This window comes from Cydia pomonella, chromosome 6, assembly GCF_033807575.1.
Source record: "Cydia pomonella isolate Wapato2018A chromosome 6, ilCydPomo1, whole genome shotgun sequence".
Taxonomy (NCBI): Eukaryota; Metazoa; Arthropoda; class Insecta; order Lepidoptera; family Tortricidae; genus Cydia; species Cydia pomonella.
The window spans coordinates 17281779-17305043 of record NC_084708.1 but is presented as its reverse complement, the minus strand read 5'-3'; the positions used below and the strand labels follow the sequence as shown (position 1 = coordinate 17305043).

At 36.6% G+C, this 23265-nt stretch overlaps 1 protein-coding gene across 1 annotated transcript in view; it reads right to left on the bottom strand.

The window, feature by feature from the left end:
* Positions 1-2830: 2830 nt before the first annotated feature.
* LOC133519141 (neuronal acetylcholine receptor subunit alpha-10-like) overlaps positions 2831-23265 on the bottom strand; it is a 78652-nt gene continuing 58217 nt past the window's right edge. Inside the window, exons 6-11 of the mRNA XM_061853090.1 lie at positions 21983-22117; positions 21080-21158; positions 14776-14872; positions 11240-11378; positions 7645-7808; positions 2831-3035 (exon numbers count right to left, since the gene is read on the bottom strand). Coding sequence (XP_061709074.1) covers positions 2904-3035; positions 7645-7808; positions 11240-11378; positions 14776-14872; positions 21080-21158; positions 21983-22117 — 746 coding nt within the window. The 3' untranslated portion in view covers positions 2831-2903. The remainder of the gene's footprint in view (positions 3036-7644; positions 7809-11239; positions 11379-14775; positions 14873-21079; positions 21159-21982; positions 22118-23265) is intronic.

Sequence of the window (23265 nt, the reverse complement as noted above, 5' to 3'; positions counted from 1 at the left end):
TTATACAACCTCTACCTCTATTACAGACTCACAAACGATACCTATTTATTATATAGATATAGAAAATATACATGAAAACTTCGGAAGCTCCCAAATAACTCCTGGTGTTACTGTAATCGTTCGATCAATTTCACCACGTATAAGTGATCAAAGACACCCCCACTCATGGATTCCCCGGCTACGTGCGCATGTATGAGTTGTCGAGTTCAGGTTTTATTTTTTAAAGTCACGAATAAACACTGATTAACATAAGACACCACAAAATTACATGTATTAATTATTGACACAAGTGCAGTCCAAGTTTGTCAGCCAATAAAAGCAGGAAAAAAAGCGTATTTCCCATTAATCCTTTTTTCGAGACAAAATAATAGTATTGCACGCACACCCGGTCACTATGTGATGGAGCAACTACGAGTATCAGTGTTGCAAAAAAAGAAAAAAATACTGTAAAGTGTTATTCAACTCGTTAAAACAAGCACTTTAGCAGCGGATGGAAGTTGTTATCAAAGTCGACCCGCAAGTACCCCGGTTTACGGTACTTACAAAAAGTGAATAGCCATGATTTTACTCGACTACGTGAAGAATAATGATTTTTGTAAATTTAGGTATGTATTTTCGTGTGCGTGTTCCACTGTAGCGATTCTTTGTTGCAACGCGAGTGACAAATTGTCAATTGTAACGCGAGTAAGTGATATACCTTTAAATGTTGGTTTTTAAAAAGCAGATGTTTTTTTATGAAAAACCTCAGTCAGATTTTATACAGAATCAGTTTGTACAAGTTTAGTTTTACAAAATATTTACTTATTTTGGCGGTATAACGTGGCACTAAGTTGAAGAGAGAATAAATAATAAACACTTAAATAATATCAATCAATTTATTTCTCACTTTTTACACTTAAGCCAGGAATAGACTAAGGATTATATATATGTCGCCCGACATATCGAGCGAAGTCCGGCAACGTCGCGGCACTTTACCCGACGTCGCTGACGACACGTGTCATGCGATAATTGTCCCTAGTCTATCCCTGGCTTTAAGATACAATAACATATTATTGTAACGTTCTTAATAATATTTACACTTTCGTTTTTAATTATCTTATTTGGCAACAACCTTGAGCATACACTAATTTTTATAATATTTTGTTTCAACAACTAACATCAATTTCTAAACTGTTTCCATTGATAATCAATATAATCTTAAAATGAAAACTAAGTTGAGCCGTTATGAGTAATGTCAGTGATTGCATTGTTTGTGTACTTTGATGTTTGTCAATTAAGTATGTGATATGATATCTGTTAAGTGTATTTACAAGTTGATAAAAATGCGAAGATTCAATATAAGATAAATCAAAGTATAAACAGTAGCTAGCCATAATGCCATCGCCTATAAACTACAAATTTAATGTTATACACTATTCATCTTGATGAACAGTATTTCAAAATATAGGTATATTTAAATAATTGACATTTTATAATAGTGGCACAACTTATTAAAGTAAAAAGGTAAACGTTTACGATTTTCACACATTACTTTAATGATTAATTAGGTATTCGAGCGTTGCAGATTACGAGTAAGGTAAGTTAGGTAAGTATGCTCCCGGTACTGAGTTTGTATGGTGAGAACCGGGAATTCCCGGTTCCGGTACTGTATTTGTATAGAAAACCAGTACCGGAAGCACTTCCTCGTTAATTCCTTATTAAAATTGTCCATTTCAATAATCTGACGATTTTAGCAATTCTTAAGTGGTCACAAAATTGAGAAATAATTACGTTACCTTGACTTACTCGAGTAGAGTCGATTTTTTTAAAGAGAATAATGCAAAATTAAATAGAGTCAGACCAAGACAAGTCTGCAACGATTTTGATAGCACATGCAGTGCAAATGTTAGGTATTTTAAACGTCCAACTTCTATGAAATTATGACGTATAAATAACACTTGCACTGCGTGTGCTATCAAAATCGTTGCAGACTTGTCTTGGTCTGACTCTAAAAAAATATTACAAGCCGAAGTAACAAAAATCGTTTATGAAGTTTAGTAAGTGTAGATAATAATGATTTCTTGCTAGTGATATGAAAGCTGAATCTAATATTGACGACTCAATGGATCTAGTTGAAGTCTCGAATGACGATGATAATAAATAAAAGGTTTACCTTGCAGGCCACTTCTGAAACTTTAGTTAGAATAAAGGTAACTCGCGTCAGATTTAGGTTTAAGACAACTGGGACATCGATTTAAATATTCTGTATAATAATGACATGCACGAGTATTTCAAGACTTTTCGGCTTTTTGGAAATTTTCTAAAATACTCAAAAACTTGTAAGTTTGCGTCGTTTCCGAATCGTCAGTCTTTTGAATTGGAGGATTTGTAGGGTTCTCTCTGAATATCTGACGAGCGTGAGTATTTTTTTTTCTCGTTTTCTACCCTTCTTTATGGCCTGCCCCAACATGTAAACCGGCAGATTAACATATCTTTATTATCAAATACATGTTGCGTGATTGAAATTACCAATATCTGACGCGCTCGAGTATTTCGATGTGATTTTTTTTAATTTTTTTTAAATCTGTAATCGCTTTCCTGACCACTGGAAAGTAAAATATATATGAATCTTTTATTCTTCCTACCATCTAATCTTACGAATCCAATAGATATCTCGCTCGACTAACTCTTTTTTGTCATTAGGTCCAATAAATAGAGCAATTGAATCTCGTTTTCAAATTAAGCCAAATGTTATCGATATCATTTGGCCGATATTATACTAAAATCTGAAAACTAAGTTGACTCGAGTATTCACTTACTCGAATAAATTATGAAATGAATACTTAATTGGCACAATTTTGACCATTGTATATTAATTATTCGTTGGCACAAAAGTTTGATTCCGAGATAGTTGAAACCGTGTTCTAAATGGGTGGTTTCAAGGGCGTGTTTCCGACGTGCAGGTTGGTGAGCTGGGGCAGGAGGATGGCCGCAGTGGAGATGGCGGTAACCAGCACGAACACCGCCAGCAGCGCCCGGTCCGCCACTACTGCCACCTGCCAACAACCGTAGTCATATCTTACGATTATATTCTCTATAAAGGTGTAAATAATAAGGCATGACACTCATTCCGTGGAAGCTTGGGAGGACGCTCGTGTGGGACGCCACTTGCGTTGATACGCTCGCGCCGTCCCACCTACAGGCGACCTCCGTAAGGCGGGAGCTGCGGCTACGACCGCAGAACAGAACAAACGGCGCAAATATGCTGTCCTCGGTGAGGGCTATATATTTGCGCCGTTTGGCGTAGAAACTCTGGGACCGTGGGGGCCTAGCGCAAAAATATTATTAAAGGAAATTTCCCAGCGTCTAACAGACACCTCAGGTGACCGGAGGGCTGGCAGCTATCTCGGCCAGAGGATAAGCCTGGCCATCCAAAAAGGTAACGCTGCCAGTCTTCTGGGTACCATAATGCATGAAGGTGACCTGGGGAGCATTTTTTATTTATAAGTTTATTTTAAGTTCTATTATATTTTAGTTTTAATTTTAATATCTTAGTATATAATTTATTATTATTATGTTTTTTTTTAAGTTGTACCTAAAGAAAAAATATAATAAATAAAACAATAACATAAAATAAAATATAAAACTGTTCTAATAACAGCCATTCGTTGCATTACAATGTTTTGTTGACTGAACTAAATGTTTCTGTAAGCCACCAATATACAGTACGAGTAGGTAGGTATTTATAATAAACTCGTGATTGGGTAGGTACGTACCATCATAATATGACGGATAATATATTCATATTTATCGATAATTATCATACAATTTTGAGGTATTACCATAAATACACAATTGTCTCGGCCGAAAGCCTCAAACGCCGTAAATATGCAGCACTATAATAGGAAGCAGCTACATGTTTGCGGCGATTGAAGTTGAAACCTTGGGGCCATGGGGGCCAAGTGCGCGTCAACTTTATAAAGATTTGTCGGCGCGCCTAATAGAGGCATCGGGCGATCAGAGGGCTGGCCACTATTTCGCACAGCGTATAAGTATCGCCATACAGCGGGGAAATACGGCCAGCCTTCTAGCCACCTTGCCCATTGACGGCGATTTGGGCCAAATTTTTTATCTTTAGTTTAAGTACTTAGTAAGCTTTATTATGTTCAAAATAATCATTTTTGTTTTTGGACATTAAAAAAGCTCCCAGAAAAAGAACTTGTCAATAAAATTAAAATGTATGATTAAATAAAACATTGTGATAGATAATGCGGTAATTTAAAGTAAAACAAAAGGTCTTTTGGACCAGAAAGAGCTTGAATTTGTTTATATAAATTATATCTAATTATTATAAATAATCTCACGATTCCTATTAATCTCGCAATTCAGGCAAAGTCACAAGTATTTTTTGCACCTAATTAAAAAGAGGTTGGTGTTAGACATATTTTACTACGTTTGAAACCTGGCTGAATCAATATATGCCTTCAGATCTGTTACTATACAGTTCTAATTAATATATTATCAAATTAACATATATAAGGCGATTTATATGGCATTGTCAAATTATCTAAGGACACAAATAATTACTGTCGAGGGCGCTATTTAAAATAAGCTTTGACTTGCTGCCAATTTAAAAATTAAGAAAAGAACCATCATCAAAAGCACCATCAATAACCATAAACCTATTGCAAAAGCTGTTGCCGCCCCTCCGCACGTTGGTCATATTTTTTAACTCGCTTTAAATTATGATTTGGTTCGATGAACCGATCCTTTATGAAATGTAAAAATGAGAAGGTGGTGACTAGACGAAACCACAGATATATTTTTAGCTGGGCCATAAAATGTCATTAAAGGCTATATTAAGGTTTTTTTATGAATAAAGCCGTAAAAATGCTGCAGCACGTAGTTTCGCTCTATAGACAAAAATGAGTTCTTAAGAATTTAGGCATTTTAAGTCAACAACTTACCTACTACTTGAAAATTATACATATACAAAAACAATATTTTTTGCCTCTATAGGGATTTGACTGTATAAAAATGCAGGCCTATAATAATTAACAATTATCGACTGCCCGATATAAATCTCTATAAAGACTTACCTACTCGCTTCATAATAAAATTAATAAGAATAGCGTGATGGTTTTTTTATTGAAGAGGCTTATGAGACCACAGTAATTTGCGCAGCTTTATATATTCTATAATGGTCCTGTGAACACGAATAAATAGATTGTCAATTATTGAATCGGGATTTCCTTCCTAATGCCAAATAGCTCCTTAAAGACAACAAGGCCGTCGGGTGTTATTTGCTAGGCCCATCAATTATTGAACGCTTCCCCGGATTCAAATACTGTCTTCATTTTCATTTAACTTCGTGTTCCAATCCAATTTAGCAGATTTACTTCACAGCTTGAAATAAAACGGTTACGTGTAAAACGACTGGTTTCAATTTAGTAAACTTTTTTCGAGAAGTTGTTCGAGTTTCAAACATTTTGCAGTACCCAAACTCCGTGGTGTGTTCCGATTAATCAAAATGTCAAGGATAGATTTTCAGAGGAGGGAGTCAAACGTCAATTACTACTGAGTCACGAGGGGGTCGTACAGTCAGCGGCAAATACTTCGTAGCAGTCAAAGTAGCCAAATAGTTCGGTACACCATATATTTAGTATGGTGTACCGAACTATTTGGCCACTTTGACTGCTACGAAGTATTTGACGCTGACTGTACCTACGTGTAGGTATAAATCCTGAATCACACATTATGCTTACATCTATCCTTTTGGTTAAAGTAGTCGCTTTGATACATGGAACGACTTTAGAAACTAAATTTAGGGAGCCTAGATATAATGAAAGACGAAGAAATATAGGTATTCGTACTCTTGCATAGCAAACTCGAAATTTAAATCTTCTTCAAGTAGGTATCAAAAATTTCCCCAAATTATGTATCATTACTATAAAAGCCAGATTATGGTTTATTAACTAACCAAATACTAAAGTTGCACGTTGTTGTGAGATCTAGAACGAGTTTCGAGTACAAATCAAACTATTTTTTTTTGCAAAACCAACCCCACTGGCCAGAGAATAGGGTTTACTTTCCTAAATACCATAATATTAGATACGGTTTCAAGTGGATAATGAGTAAATGTACAGCTGTCGTGAGTAGCGTGGCGTGCCGGCAATATCCGACGACGCTGTTCATTAATTAAGTGCGACATGCATAACCGTCAATTCCTGCTGAAATGTCGTGTAATTGATGAAGCAGATTCAGGGCTGCAAAATACTTGAGCTGATTGACTTGAATCTTGTTTGAGTTATTGGATAAATAAGGATGAAATCAGAGATGTATTCAGAAATCCTGTATGACTTTATTACTGCATCGGAAAATTATATGTTGTCACTTATGAATTTTGAATCATAGTATATGTGACGCTATTAAAGTGTAGATACCCACGTTTTGTCAATAAAACATACATGAAGATAAATTTTTCATTTGAAAAGAAGCAAAGAAACATAAGTTTTAAAAAGGAGAAAATTTTAACATTTTTCCTTTTAACTTCAAGTCCTGTTATTTCTGGTCACGACATAGATTTGTCCCTAAATATATTATGCAGACAAATTCGCAAAACATTCTTAGTAGAAGTCTTTATTTCTTTTGAGACCACTATTGTTAGTTATTTTTTCTTAGCCCCGACGTTAAAGCAGTGGACTTTACGAAAACACCCCTTGTTTCACAAAAGCATATGCACAAAGGTTTTGGAGTGTTGTGTAAGGAAGCATATTTATAATTAATCTCAAATAAAACAATCTCACTTTACAAATAATATTTTGCAGCTTCTTTGCTCATGTTCAAGTAATATTATACAAACACTAATTAAATTAAGGACCCTTTGTACAACGTCTTTTCTGAATATTACCGTGACTCTCTATCTCGTATTTTGATGCTCACAACAGTTTGTTCATTATACACCAAATCAATTGTTTGTTCAAGACTGCAATTTCATTAAAATCTATAACATTTAGATAAGTACAAACCGTATAATTTTATTATATTTTGTAAATAAGGAGCAACTTAACAAAATATAACTTTTTCTATTAGCCACGTTATCGGTATTTATGCAAGAGTATATAACGTTAAGCTGTGTAAAGACCATCCTAAACATGGGTTTAACTGACGTTTTGCGCAAACTTACAAAGTGCCTTTGTTCTTTCTGACATCAACTACCTCTCTAAACCCACGTTTATTTTAGTTTCATGCGCAAATGTTCGATATGTAAATATAGACAATGATTAAATAAAGCCTGAAGAAATTTAAACTTAGATTCCAGCGATGAGAAAACATTCCAAGCTAGTTTTACCTACAATGAAATAAGTAGCTGAGTTGATGCGTCCATGGCACTCGTTGGGAGCTACCCACTGTTTGTGGTGCATAGCGGCCTCAAGCAGTACGCAGCGATGCATGTGCAGCGAACGCACGCACTACGTGTCTCTACGCAGCCACCGCTCCTGCTGTCAAAGTAGTAGCTGGCCTGTTGCAACTGCAGATTGGAACGTTCGCGTCACTTATTGGAGAGACCCGCTGTTCGTGCGAAGCATGCGAAACCGATGCACGATGGCGGGCAGACAACGGTGCTCATATCACTCTGTGCAGCCACCGCTTCTTGTAGCTGACCTGTTTCCACTCAAGATTGGCACGGTCGAGGCGCTCGTTGGCGGCAACCCGCTGTTCGTGGCGCGCAGCGGCCTCGCGCAGCGTGCAGCCGCAGCATGCGCAGCGGACGCACGCTGTCGGACAGGCCTCGGTGCTCACGTCACTCTGTGCAGCCATCGCTCCTGCTGTTAAACATGTTATTAACATAGGTGGGCAAATAAAGCAGAAAGAGATAACGAAGTCGTAAAACTGGGTTTTACTCCTGTGTCCCAATTGTACCCCTATAAAGGATATACCCGGGATAAGAACTATCTGGAGGTATCACGTTATTAAAATTCTCACCCAAATATGAAAGACTGTTTTGGCGTTTAAGTTTTTTTTTAAACCCTAACTATCACGTTTAGTATAAGTAAGTAATTAATTGGTTTGTACTTATACTGATTAATAATATTATTGTATTGTACATATTTTTAATAATTATTGTATCGTTTCAACAATTCATGCCCTAATAAACATTAAAACTTTACTAATTACTATTAGGAACATACATGATTTATGCAAAAATAACAACTAGCCAAGAGCATTGCGATTATACCAGTGTTTCAGCAAATCAGCACGTTACATCACGTCAATATTGGTGTGGGAAGAGAGCGGTTTACACAGGCTGAACACATAACTTCCCTGTCTATTAAAAAAACACAAGTCTTTCCATAAGCGAGGTCGCAATCAATCAAGATATGCTGGTAGGTATTAGACATAGAAGAGTGATTACAATATAAGAGAGGAAATGAATGGTATAACTCTATATTTTAGTCAAGGATTGTTCTTAAGATAATTATTATTTCTTATTCTTTTTTTAATTCACACGAACTACCGAACATAGTTTGTGTGGAAAGTAGTCCGTCTCAGCTAACACTAATGAATTAAATGGGCCCGATATGATTTGATATTATTAGAGACAAGTATTTACTGTGACACTGCTGACACTGCCACTACTAATCAAAAAAGTAAGCGAATAAATAGTAGCCACGTCACGTATTTTTTCTCGAGTTAAATTGGGCACTTGTTAAATTAGACACGCTTCACTATTTTGGGAAGGGTAAAAAGTTTACAAATACAAAGAGGAAGACCGCGTAATCCTCAAATCGTCTAAATTCCTCCTGCGTGCTTCTGGCTTCCGGTCAGAATCGAAGTTGAACAAATAGTTATACAAATTATTTTCAATAGTAATCAATAAAACTACTAACAACAAAGTTTAGGGTTAGTCGAGCCTAGAACAAACGCAAAATATTGAGTTAATACATACATTCTTCATTAACTCTGGTTGGATCAAACTTTCGATGTCGGCGAATTAAAATTAGTTAAGAGCTTCTGTGAGTTGTGTACATTATTAATTGGATAAAGGAATAAACCCACGAACTATTAAAATGATTTCAAAAGTTCTTCTTTAATAAAATTAGATCATGAGCCGTGACTAGAATAATGGATTAGTCTAAAATACAGATGCGCAAAACGCTTCACTGAGTTGAAAAGATTGATTCATCTTTCGATCGCGGAGGTATAATATCACTCATTTCGCTCAGTGGTTCTGTGGAATAATTGTGTGAACAATCCACAAGTGAAATAATACACACAGCCATTAGTGCGACCAAGATGGCGAATCACACGATACGATCCCGCCATGTTTTCCCGACACCCTCCGAATTCTTTTGAACCTCTCATTTGAATCATGAGTGGGAAAGAGCGAGCAAGTAATACTGAGATTAGATGAGTTACTGAGAGAATTCAACCTACAGTGAGTTCAAGAGTTCAATCAAAAGATATTTAAATAACTCACTCGTGAACTACACATGTCTATTAGTTCTAGTACAAAATCCGTTAAAAAAATATAATTGTACAATTATGCAAATAAATAATCAAATGACTAAATTAATAAAACACTATTTTGGTAGGTGTAAAATTTAAGAAAAGCCTGTCAGCGGAAGTAGATGTCGCTGTAAGGTCCCATATACAGGTTTTTTTATCTCGTGAAAAGTAACCACATATCCCAATAAAGCTTGAACGCGGAGCACTAGTTCAAATGACAATTAATTAGCTCGTTAATTATCAATTTCAATAAAATTCCTATTTGTGAACATTTATCGTAACCCTACGGGTCACGTGACTTACTCGTAATTGCAATGTAAATTACATAATGTTATGATATTTGTCATAGTCAATACCTATAACGTTTCCAGACAGCAAATACAACAAGGTTGATTTAATAATTTGACTAATATGCCATGAGCCCCTAACAGTTATATGTAATAAGTAGGGTAATCATGCGACTCAGTAAATGTAAGTTAAAATATAAATTTATTTATTTATCAAAATACTTTTAAATTTTTTTGAATATTCTTACGTTCAAGTGTTTATACTAAACATAAAGACTACCTAAGAAACACATATTTATGATCACGACTTATGATTATTATGCGGAATTATAAGTATTAAAAGTTGACCTTGACAATTCAGTCGCCATAAAACATATGACGCCGTATATCACTAGATAGCCTGTCATATTTGACTGCCAAATTCCGCTGTGTTTTTCTTCTTAGGTAATAGTAGATTAGATACAGCTCTTCTATGATAAATCTCTTTGATAATAACTAATCAGTGACATTACCATTCATTTGAACTGACAAACAACTGATATTAACTTGTAAGTTAGCAGTTTATCTTCTAGCTTAATCTATCTATCTACCTAGCTATAAGACTTCTTGCAGTAACTTTTATTTCTCGGGATGTATAAAACTTTGAGACCTTTCCTTTCAGGCAAAATATGATTATCTTCGCCGGCTATTAGCCGTCGCATATGATGGATTCATTTTGACTGTACATATTTAAAAATATGGGATATTCCTATGTTGCAATATCTAAAATCGGCTGTATTGATCACGCCTGTATAGTTTATCCACGGATTGTATTTGTATGTCGATGTAACGGACAGTTGCTCCTTAGCGGTAAGTGATTAAACGTATTATGGTTGATGTATCGGCCGTCATGGGGCCTATTTTCTGGCTAAACCCCAAGGGCGCTCCGATTCATTAATGTCAAGTTGCTGCATTTGAAAACATGCTGTAACTTAAAATCAAAAACACTAGTTTTTGGCGTGAAGCTCACAAAGCTTGCTGGATCTATCGTTGGGTCACTTTAGAAGGACCGCAGTGGAAGTGTGCTGGAGTCATAACCAGAGAAAAAATAACACCACGATGACGGGGTGCGAGTGCTTTTTACGACATCAAATTTCATCTTGAGAACATAATAGACACTAGCCAGGGGTCGGTAAACTTTTGAGAAGAAGAGCCAACAGTACCAGAAATCACCGGTTTTAAGAAGCTCAAAGAAACGCAATTGTTGTTGTCAGTGGTGTAAGAACTCTCAAGGGTTAATTTTATGGGTTACTTATAGAGCCGCAATGTATCTCCAAAGAGCCGCATGCTCGCTGCTGAGCCGGCTCGTGAGCCGCGCTTTGCCAACCCGTACACTAGACTGTCAGTACAACCATTTTGTTACCTTTTCAAACACTTTTACTCAATCGGCTATCATGGTTTGTTTGGTGGTCACTTCAACTTACCCATGTGGTTGTGGTTGTGCCGAGCGAAGCGCGGTGAGGGCGGCGGCAAGGGCGCGCCGTCGCAGCTCAGCTCCGTCTTCAGGCGCGAGCCGGTGCGAGGGTTCACCTGCACTCCTACCGCTACTGGCGTGCTGTCACCCTGGTAAAAACATCAAATTTTAGATATCTATAAAAAAATTGGTATATTTTAATATTGTAAATAAAAGGTAGTTTAAATATAGGTGGAATTATACCCATTATACATTGCTTATATTTTGCCAAATGAAGCAACACAATATCGTAAGTAGGTATGTAATCCAAATAATCAGATACTGGTTCAGATGAGTACCTGGTACAGTTATTTAAATTAAAAAAAAATACAATGTAAGTATGCATTATGAAATTTATGAATATATTTTGTGTACTTAATTACCTGTTGAATTTAGTTTACAAGTAAAGAAGCTTTAATACTCGTGACTTTACAGACATATACGTTTTATTAGTATTACTTTCATTACATAAGATATCAAGACCTGTTAATTTCTTGTAACTCCAGAGCAAATTCAAATGGAGGTCCAGTGTAATTACCCAGCCGACGGCCCCATTTTTATCCAATTACGAATTTCTGGAAAGTTGGGCGGAATATTTCCATTTCCAATAAGACTTTGAATTTATTTTCCTATTCAGAAACAAAACCTACCTATCATTTGTATGATAAAAAAATATTTCAACAAAAATTATTAGGTCACAATACACAAAGTTTTTGAATCAAGTAAAAGACTTTTTTAGATCTTCCCTTGATTTATCCAGATTCCGAAGGGATAATAGAAAGGGATTGAACAAACTAAAAAGTTAAACGAAAAGGGACCTACTAAGAAAAGGTTGTTTGACAAAAAGAAAAAGCACTTTACTTACTGCTTGGCCCAACCTCAACGCATTAGGCAAAGCGTTTGCTTCGAATTAAGTGTCCCCCCTTTTAATGTCCTAAATGTTTGCATACCAACCAAGTATTTTATGTTTTAGTAGAATTAAGGCACCATTGTATTTGTTTAGTTACGTAGGAAAACATGAATAATGCCTCACTTTCATCGTTTTAATTATTTTGTGTTATCAAACGATGAACAGTATTTACAGCACGTGGCTCCAGGCGTAATTTCAGTTAATGGGTAATAATAACTCACAAAAGAAATACACTCTAGTGTTCCATATTGCGTACTTACGAAGTACTCGAGATAGAATATGTATGAAAGATAAGCAAACGTAATAGTATTCGTTTACATCCACATCAAGTAAGGAGGTACAATCGTTAACAAAATCTGTAGCATTAAGTAAGGAAGAGGGTTGAATGTCTGGTGATGTATATTAATTAAATTAATTAGCAATCATTAATGAGCCTTTTTTTTAATTCAGAACATATTTATTAATGTCTCAGCACGCTCTGGCATCGAACCTACATTACACCTGAATAATACGTAAACGAAGGTCAAAAATAATTTGGCTTGCAGTTAAGCAGCGCTAGATTGTTTTTTTTTTTGTTAAAATTAAAATATAATGCTCTTAGCTCACTGATAGTTAGTACTAAAAAGCTGCAATTTGATATGGTACGTAATCAATCACGCCGACAAGCTGTAAAATAAAAACGGTTTTTTTTTTGTATGGTTACACGTAAAGTGAGTAGACGTTATTTTCACTTCAGCCGTATCTTCAAGAACCATTTTTAGGGTTCCGTAGCCAAATGGCAAAAAACGGAACCCTTATAGATTCGTCATGTCCGTCTGTCTGTTCGATTATGACACCGCCACTTTTTTCCGAAACTATAAGAGCTATACTGTTCAAACTTGGTAAGTAGATGTATTCTATGAACCGCATTAGGATTTTTACACAAAAATAGAAAAAAAAAACAATAAATTTTGGGGGTTCCCCATACTTAGAACTGAAACTCAAAAATTTTTTTTTCATCAAATCCATACGTGTGGATAGGTCTTCAAAAATGATATTGAGATTTCTAATATAATTTTTTCCTAAACTGAATAGTTTGCGCGAGAGACACTTCCAAAGTCGTAAAATGTGTGTGGGGGGGGGGGGGGGGGGGGGGGCGGCAGCCTATTCGGGTAACTACGAATCCTGCAGCAGGTCCAGACATGCTCTAGGCCGATTTTTATACTCATCGAACGCCTAATAACTATATTTACTAACCCAGTAAAAAAGCGTTTTGACTTTTGCTCGCAAACACAAAAGTCAAATTGATCGATGGATACACGAATTATAAGATTATCACCCAAATAGAATATTTTACTGAGGTGTGCCAATAAAGAGTATTCCATCTGTAACACCAAATAACTGCCCGACTCTTATAATGTGGTTGAGGGTACCTAGACCTACACGTATACTCGCACTTTTTAGGCAGTCCTTGATTGGGTATAGCTCTACAGTATTAGACATAAATAGTTCTATTTATTTTAAGAGAATTGTAAATACAGAAAATGAATAAGGAAACAGTTTTCTGACTGTACCGACATACTCAAAGTGACTATTTTCATAAGGTACCAGTGGCGGATCGTTCAAAGAACTCGATTCCCACCGGCTTGTCTAATTTCAGCCCGTTGAGTACTTTCAGGATCCGTTTATAGAGAAAAGGAAACCAAAATTAGCTCCGGGTTCCCTACGAATATTTGTGACGCGCCGCCACTGTAAGGTACCAATTTTATATAAAATGTAGGGCGAACTACGGTAAGGGTCTGGGCCGCAGGGGAGCCCTCTGAAAATTGTCATAAAGCATGCCTCCACTAAATAGGAGTGTATCTTTTGTGAGAAGTATATCTCGTGTAACATTTCTTTACTCTTGTAATAATATTGTGTATCTGGATGTCATATTAAGATATTCGTATCTGTTTGTACGCACCTACAGTATCATAGTTTGATTGTGTGTATTTAGGAAGGTACAAGTCTAAATTTAATTAGTCACTCCTCGTGCGTGTGAAGCTCAGACGAAATCAATCCCCCATTAAAGACTTAATTGAGCAGCAAAAGCATAAAATAAAGTCGACTAGAAAGTCGATTAAGAATAGCTTGTAAAGTAAGGTATAAATGTAGGCACATTTAGGTACGTTACCAAAAACGCAGATCTTGTCGCTTAATTCACGTTAACTGCTGGTCAGCAGAACTACGATATACCTCGACACTAAATTCAAAATTAATATATTGTACGTTCATAAAAGAAGCAGGGATAAACAGATCACAGAAAATAATGTTTAATGTAAATAGGGAAATTCGAATTCTTCCGTTACGCTTGCCGCGGCCACTACAGGGCGGCTATCGCGAACATATCTCTCGCTCAATACTACTTTGTAGTTAAGTAGGGATCCTGTATACGCCCTGTATATCGCATACGCCGATTCCTGTATTGCAGTAGTTAAGAGACTCAATGCTGAACCCGTCATCAGAGAATCAGAGATGGCGAATAAATGAATCACAAATTGTTGCCATTTCATGAAATTCTTATTTTAAATATGACTTTTGTCGTGTTAAATTCGAGGTTTTTTTAACTGGAACCTTACCTTGGCGTCCATATCGAAGTTGATGCAAAGCAGCCGTGCGAGCCGCTGCAGCACGAGCTCGCGCAGCGCGGCCGGCACCGGCTGCCCTCTCACTCCTCTACGAAAAACACACGAATTTACACACCAAGGATGTATTACTTATAGGTACTTAATCGTGGTAACCGCCTTCAGACTGCCCTAATCAAATGAACCTATTCATCTTATGTAACGATGAGCGGTATCAGCTTGTGACACATGTTGGTAAGCCCAGAAGGATGCTTTAGGTTAACTTAATATTAGGCAAAAAAGCGTCATAAATGAGCCTAACCATTTTGTCGGTCGACTGTATACTTATAATATCGTATATAAAGTTACAAATATAAGAGCCTCGGTAGAGAGTACTATTTTGTACCATTTGGCGTTGAAACTCTAGGTCCATGGCGTCCCAGCGCGCACATTTTTATTGCAAAAATCACGAAGCGTCTGGTTGACGTAACTGATGGTGACCGAAGAGCTGGTGGCTTCCTCGCACAACGTAATCAGTATTACGATACAGCTAGGAAATGCTACCAGCATCCTTGGTACAATGCCTCAAGGGCCTATTTTAGATTTAAGCTAGTTATAGTAGTCCTCTTTATATATTATTGTTATCGTAAATAAAATGCTTTGCTAATTTTATTTATTATTTATTATATTTGAATAATGATGATAAAATGGATATTCCAATGCATGTATTTCCTTTGTTGTTTTTATTATATTTGTTTGACATTTAGAATTTATTCTAGAAACAATCTAGACTAGTATTTTTTATACATTTTTTTTGTATGACTATATTTTGTGAAATTTTTAGTATTAAATTTGATCTATGAATTATATTCATTAGTATTATATATGGAATAATATTTACAACATCAATAAATTGCTCTGATAATTAGATTAAGATAATTATATGTAATAGGTACTGTCTTACTATTCTATTACTTACTAGTCTATTATATTGTATGTTAATGTTATTTAATTTTAGTTCTAATTAATTAACTTTATAAATTATGGATTGTCAATTGTCTGAAATAAATGAATTTTAATTTTAATTTTAATTTTATTCATAAGTGCTTGTTGCTAGGCCTACATGAATAAAGTATATTTGAATTGAATTGAATTAAGCTATAAATCAATACAGGTAAGGTTCTATAATAAGTGCTTCTTCGTTTGTCGATTCACTTTATAACTTTCGAAGCCCGTTGTCGTATTTTGTACAGCAGGACGAGGTCTGAGAAGATTAAATGTTTTTAACAGGTACGACGACAGGTATGTAGACGCACTGGCCAAGTGACTATTAAAATATCTACGGCACATCTTCAACCTTTTACCTAATAGAGTTAAAATTAACAGCCCGAGTTATTCCAGGATTATCTCCGTGGCTCCCTGTTGTTTACACTACATTTATGCTTCAAAGGGCAGTGAGCCCTTAAACGGCACTCTCTCACTAAAGGCACAGACCCGGAACTAATAATGATATACATACGCATCAACGCTCTTTAGGATAATATAATTTACTTAATGTCGACATTTTGGGACTCAAATTAGGCGTGTGGGCTGAGTAAGATAAATATTTATGCTTATTTTTACCAGTTATTGTAGTTACATAGGTATATTACATCGATTTGGACCGAATAAATGTTCAAATTTGTTTGAAATATACGTACGACGTTACCAGGCTCTTTGAAGTTTAACAATAAAAAGTTTTGTTCAAAGCTTACATGATGTTAACGGTTGCTATGGAAAATTTGTGGAAAATCTATTCTGAACCAACCACCGCTGCAAATTTACCGTGTTTTCGTTTTATTTCTCCATAAAGATCGTTTCATTCATATACAGTCCACAACCTGCGGCCTACAAACCCGGAGCGAAAACCATTTAGCTGAAATTAACGACTCCACAGAATAAAAAAAAAACCGGAACCCGATTCAGATTTTTACGGTTGTCATCTAGTTTTGATACGGTATCTTGACGATCGTCTTAGTGATTACGGTGTATCTAGGACTTTTACTTCTTTTCACATGCACCAATCAGCGTGCGCGGTCTTCATGGTCGAATAAAAATAAGAGAAGAAGATTTGGTTTCATTGCAGCTTAATTTTCCTTTTACCCTTTTACCAAAATTCCTAGATTTTATAACGAAATAGTGTGAAAAATCTCAGAATGCCTAACTCTTTCTTGAAAATACCACATTCCCGAAAATGCCTACACTTCAAATTGACGTGGTGTCATGTTACCTAAACCTCATATTACCTACATTTATGAGTGCTATTGTATCCTATTTTATCGTCTTCAGTTCCAGCAGATTGTTAAAAAAATATCATTCATACGACCCGGTATTGTCCCGGCATTTTGCCACGACTCATGGGAGCCTGGGGTCCGCTTGACAACTTATCCCAAGATTTGGCGTAGGCACTAGTTTTTACGGAAGCGACTGCCATTTGACCTTCCAACCCAGAGGGTAAACTAGGCCTTGTTGGAATTAGTCCGTCACCGAAAAGCGACTGGTAAATATCAAATGATATTTGGTACATAAGTTGAAGCTGGGGTTTGAACCCGCGACCTCCGGATTGCAAGTCGCACGCTCTTACTGCTAGGTCACCAGCGCTGCCATAAAAATGCACACCAAGACATATCTAATAAAACTTAATACATTAAAAAAAAGACGAACATCGGAAATTCGACGTTTGATGAAACATACTTTTTGACATTTAGGTATTTTCAGAATAGAACAATATTAATAAAAGTCTTAATGACATTCGACCATTTTAAGAAAGAAACAAATTGTTTTGAAATTTAGGACATGTGAATATGATATTTACATCCAATGATACCAAAGCGATAAAAACCGTAATAAGTTATTAAATCCGAATCGGGCTCGGGGAACCAATAAATATGGCTTTCGAATTTCAGTACAGTACATATGATGTACACAGGTGTGTCAAATAGCTAGGTATTTTTTTATCATATCCGTTGCAAATAAATCATTAATGACATAGAAAATCCTTCATGTCACATGACGTGACAGCAAAAGAGATAAATGATCCGTTTCTAGGCCGCATCCTGTCTCGGAATGTTATGCAAATCCTTTTTAGTGATAGACCTTTTAGGAACCTTGTCTTGAAGTACGACAAAAGAGGCCATAAACTTACTTACATAGCTTAAACTTGATATGAAGTTTTGGCTTTTAGAACCTACTCTTTGGAGACACCTTGTCTGTAATTTTCTGTACAAAACAGTCTGCCGATTTTTGCGGGGGTAGGGCACGTCGAATGTATGGCTATTTGTACGTAACGTACAAATAGCTATGTCAGATAAACGTCTGTCCATACAATACATACGACCATTGGCCGAGATTTTTGACAGAGGGGGTTAAGCTCTTAAAGGCGACTTCAGTTGTAAAATCCTCCAAGTTAGTACCTAATCTAAATATATCTTGAATTAGTAAACATTGAATAGTATAATGTACATAACTAATCACTATACGTACTTAGTACGGATATAATTTTATTATTACACAGTCTAAATTATATAATTTAGTGAGATTGAGTAATTAATTCCAATGAAACAAACTCCAAAACTATAGATACACATCGTAATAGCTAATTACTGGGCGCGTTTAACCCGCGTGAGTTTAATCGAGTTGAATTTGGTTCCTGGTATCTAAACGTTTGCGATTACACAAAGTCAAACACTGTATATAATTCACAGTAGGTAATTACTATAGCGAATAGTTGAAAGTTTATCGAATTCGTTTCAATGATTTGCCTATTACTCGCGCGTGACAAATATAAGATAGGTAATGTGGTAAGTACCGCAAAAGCCGCAAAAGTGCATGGCAACTTTATTTATGAATTCATTTATAATTTCTCCATGCAATTTCGCAGCTCACTGTACCTGGTACATGTTTTGTTTTATGATTTTATCATTCGAAAATTAACCGGAAATATTTATATTTGACACGAGACTTATAAAATTAATTACTTCATTCCAAAAACGTCTATATCTAATTCTATGCAAATAAATTTTAAAATCATGAAACACTGGTTAAAATACTTTAGGATTCCTACCTAGTACCTACTAGTAGTATTTGGGAACTTTATAAATATTGATTTTATTTCATTCTCAATATGTAGTATACGCTGGAGTAGTGCATCCCTAATTTATGAATGAAATTTTATTTATTCATTTTTTTTTTCTAAGAAGAATACAGTAATAGTCATAAGCACTTATCTGCCAAACTGCAGAGCAGTTTGTTGCTCGAAAACTGAATTTACCCTCCACCAGACTAGTGTTATAAATATTAGGTAATACTTTTAGCTTTCTCTTCATCTACAAAAGTATGTGGGTATGCACTTTAGCAGCTTTGTGTGTGCAGTGTACAGTAGGGATCAAAAGTGCATGTACAAGTTATGAATGAAATCATTCTTAAATTGTCCATGAATCCTGATGGTACATGTCGCTCGCAATACTCGCAAGTAAATATAAAATCAATGTACATATATTATTCCATATATCATTGTCTAGTCTAAGTACCTACTCATAATACTCCTTCCTTGCCGTATCCGGCAATGGCGACTCCATCAACAATTCTTATCCGGATTATGAAATGCCCTCACGCATCCACCACACCATCACGCATAGCCAATGCAGCTGCTGCATTTGGCAAGCTCAGCAACCGTGTTTGGAGGTCGCACGATTTGAAGTTGTCCACAAAAATTATGGTTTACAAAGCTATCATCATACCCACTCTGCTTTATGCCTCAGAAACGTGGTGCAGCTATAAATCAGATATGAAAAAACTGGACACCTTCCACCTACGTTGTCTGCGCTCAATTCTACGTATAAAGTGGCAAGACAAGGTACCGAACACGGAAGTTTTACGTCGCGTCGGGGTGCCTGGTATTGAAGCACTGATCATGAAGCATCAGCTAAGGTGGTGTGGCCATGTCGTGCGTATGGAAAATGAGAGACTGCCCAAAGCAATTTTCTACTCGGAGCTCTCTTGTGGAAAGCGGAAGCAGGGGGGCCAATACCTGCGACATAAAGACGTTCTCAACTCAAACGCCACCTCGTCGCTTGCGGGATACCGACTGACTGCTGGGAGGGCATTGCATTGCAAAGATCGGAATGGCGTTCTAGTGTTCACAAGAAAGTAGCTCAATTTGAGCAGCAGCGTCTGGAAGACCTAGATGCTAAGCGTCATATCCGCAAGAATCGACCTAAGCCCTCCTACACATACACCCGCAACTCGACTGGACAACTCCATTGCGCATCGTGTGACCGCATCTTCAAAACAAAGTTTGGTTTTGCGAGCCACATAAGGGCATTTCATAATCCGGGTACCTACTCATAACAGAAGCGTTAAGCGCACTGTGGTGTAAGCCCCATATTATAGACTAAGGTCAAGTTGTGTAAGAATGTCCCATATTACCAGACATAGGAATCCGTGGGGTAAAATTGTTTGACAAGTAGGGAGTTCCTGTATCGATAAATTCAACTATTGATGCTAGTTCTATATACTAGTAATCACTCAAGGGTTTGGTTGTAAAAATATGTTTTTATTATGAGTAAATATTTTTTTTTTATAGTTTATTCAGAGAAATAGGGAAGTCGTAACGAGTGGCGATGGATAAAATTAATATACTACAAAAAGGTGTAGAAGTCATTTTACAACCGAAGAATATACGAAGTACGGTAGATCACTTTATGAAATTTCGTTATGCCCCTATAACCTCCACAGAAATTTAAAAAAACATTTAGCCACCTAAAATGGATTTAGCAGCCAATACGCTTAAAGCCCGAAAATATGGAACCAATTCTGGTCGTTTACTTTAACAATAGTAAATTTATAAAATTGTCTTGTCTTGTCTTAAAAAAGAAGAAGAGTACATTCAGTTATTATTTAATTATTATTTTTACTCTTAATAATAGCATATTTTTACAAGCAAACCCTTGAGTGATCACTAGTATATAGAACTAGCATCGATAGTTGAATTTTGTCGATACACCTAGGAACCCCCTACTTGTCAAACAATTTTGCCTCGCGGATTCCTATGTCTGCATATTACAAATCCATTTTTTTTTTCACAGGTCATTCAAAATACTAGACAGTATTTAAAACGAGTGCTGTAGAGCTAAGATGGTCGGTTCTTTATCATTTGTCACCATGCCTGTCACGTTCTAACAAGTATGGAAGTGACGGGCATAATGACAAGTGATAAAAATCGAACCATGCTCCCACTGCTGACTTAAAAATAGTAGTAACATGGACAAATTCAACTCGCCTGTAGGATATATTGAGAGTGACCACGGAGAGGGACGCCGAGAACGATACTAGACACGTACTAACTCCGTAATACAGACCTGAGAACAAATAAAGTCCATTAGAACTTGTGACTTTTTTATTGACATCAAGTGTTTGTGGATTCCGCTAGATCCATTGTATCATGAGTTACAAGGTTTATTCCATCAGCTAATGCATTGGTCTTCAGATTCATTTTCGTGAATACACACACACTTAGTCCCTTGGTTATTAAAACTTTATAAAAAATGTAGTCCACCAAATTGTACCTTCAAAATTATAAATCTACGCTTTCTCTATTAAGAACAATTTTTTGTTAAAAATTGTTTTATATACCTACTAAATTTCTTTCTATTTTTTAAGTTATTTAAAAAAATTGTCGTTTTAAGTCTTAAGCCACAACTATTGTATGTACCTATATGTAAAAATTCTGTTACCACCTTCGGGAGAGCAGTGTATCTTGACACAAGTGAAAATCACGTTTGTTTGTGCTAACTCAATAAACATTTTAATTTTTTTTATTTTTTACAAGGCTCATTCTAGTACAAAAATAAAACTACGTAGATCAGTACATATTAGTTTAGTTACTAACTTACCTTAAGCTTATTAAGAGTTTTAACTACTTCGGACTTGTATGTTTGCATTGATTTTATTAGGTACGCAAATATTTATAAAAAAAGTTAAGTATGATTTTCTTTCGAATCAAACTTCAGGGGTCCTAGCCAAGACGATCGTATCGATAAATGTCAACCGAAAAGTAAATTTTTTTCGGGATGACAGATGCTACGAAAAGTCACGTAACTACTTCCAATACCTCATACATTATTTAAGTTTTGATTGGCATTTTCGATCAATAGTTGTCACCATGGCTATGCCTTCTACTTACTAATAAGTGGAGTCTTCTCTGTTGGTGGCAAGGTGTCCCTGATGGTCATGAGAAACACCGTCATGGAGAGTAGCGCACTGATCCCCAAGGTCACCTTCTCGCCAGACTCCGACGGCACGTAGAATACGAGAAGAGCTGCCAGTAAAAAAACTAGTTAGTTTTATTAAGGTAAAAAGATATCACGCTAGTTAAATGATCGCCACTGTCTGGCGATTAACTAGCTCTTATTTAAGCCCTTTAAGCGTAAAACCATCACGCTGTCTTGACTCTCTCAAGCCGGAGCCCCACTGCTGCGTACGTAACGCTCGCACACGCTATACACATGTTACCCACGTTGGCCTAGTGCGTGTGTCATTATTTCCACAGCAACCAATGCATACACACGCTAAACACGTCTCCCACGTGGGTACATTTGTCAGCTGCGTGTATTCGCGCATTCACCACTGTGGCGCACGCGGCCCACCCTTACGCATGAAAAGGGGTGGTACACGTAAACTTATTTGATACCACGCCGGTGGCAAACAAGCATGCGGCCCGCCTGATGGTAAGCAGTCACCGTAGCCTATGGTTTTTTTTTATACCAAGATGGTGGCAATCAAACACACGGTTTTAAAAACTACAAACAAGGCGTATAATTCTCGTCTCCCTCGCCTCCCACTATATATCCGTATCACGTTTGTAGCATGGGCCGTGTGCGCCGCAGTGAGTCTTCGCCTGCCACGAGCGCTATGCGTGTGCATGAGGGGCACTTCGGAACAGGCCACGCGTGTGTCATGTAATGTGTGATTTCATTCCGTGCGTAGTGTGCCCGTGCAGGCGTGCACTGCTGCGGAAGTATTTTAGTACGAAGCGTTTTTGTACACAACGCGCGTAGCTCACCGTGCGCAGCAGTGGGATTTCGGCGGAAAGCATTTTCAAACAGTCACAAAACACCGAAACCAACAAAATATAATTGTGTCTTAAATACAGTGCACACTTGTAGCAAAAGGTATCTTATTTGTTCATGAAAGTTAAGGATAAGTAATTGCCTGATTTCTGATAGTAACTTAGGTGCATCGGCCAAAACTACCCCGGGTGTAGATAATCATTTATAGAAAATGCTAATCATTTATAGACACTTAAATCATGTACGGAAATCGATCTGTCTCGATAAATATTTTTCATTTGGCGTTTCCCAGAATTTCAGTAAAACAAAACGCGTATACATATGTGCCTCTTTCTGGCACAAAATGTACTTATATTGAACTGACAGGTGTCACTCGCATTTTAGTTCAGCGAAAATA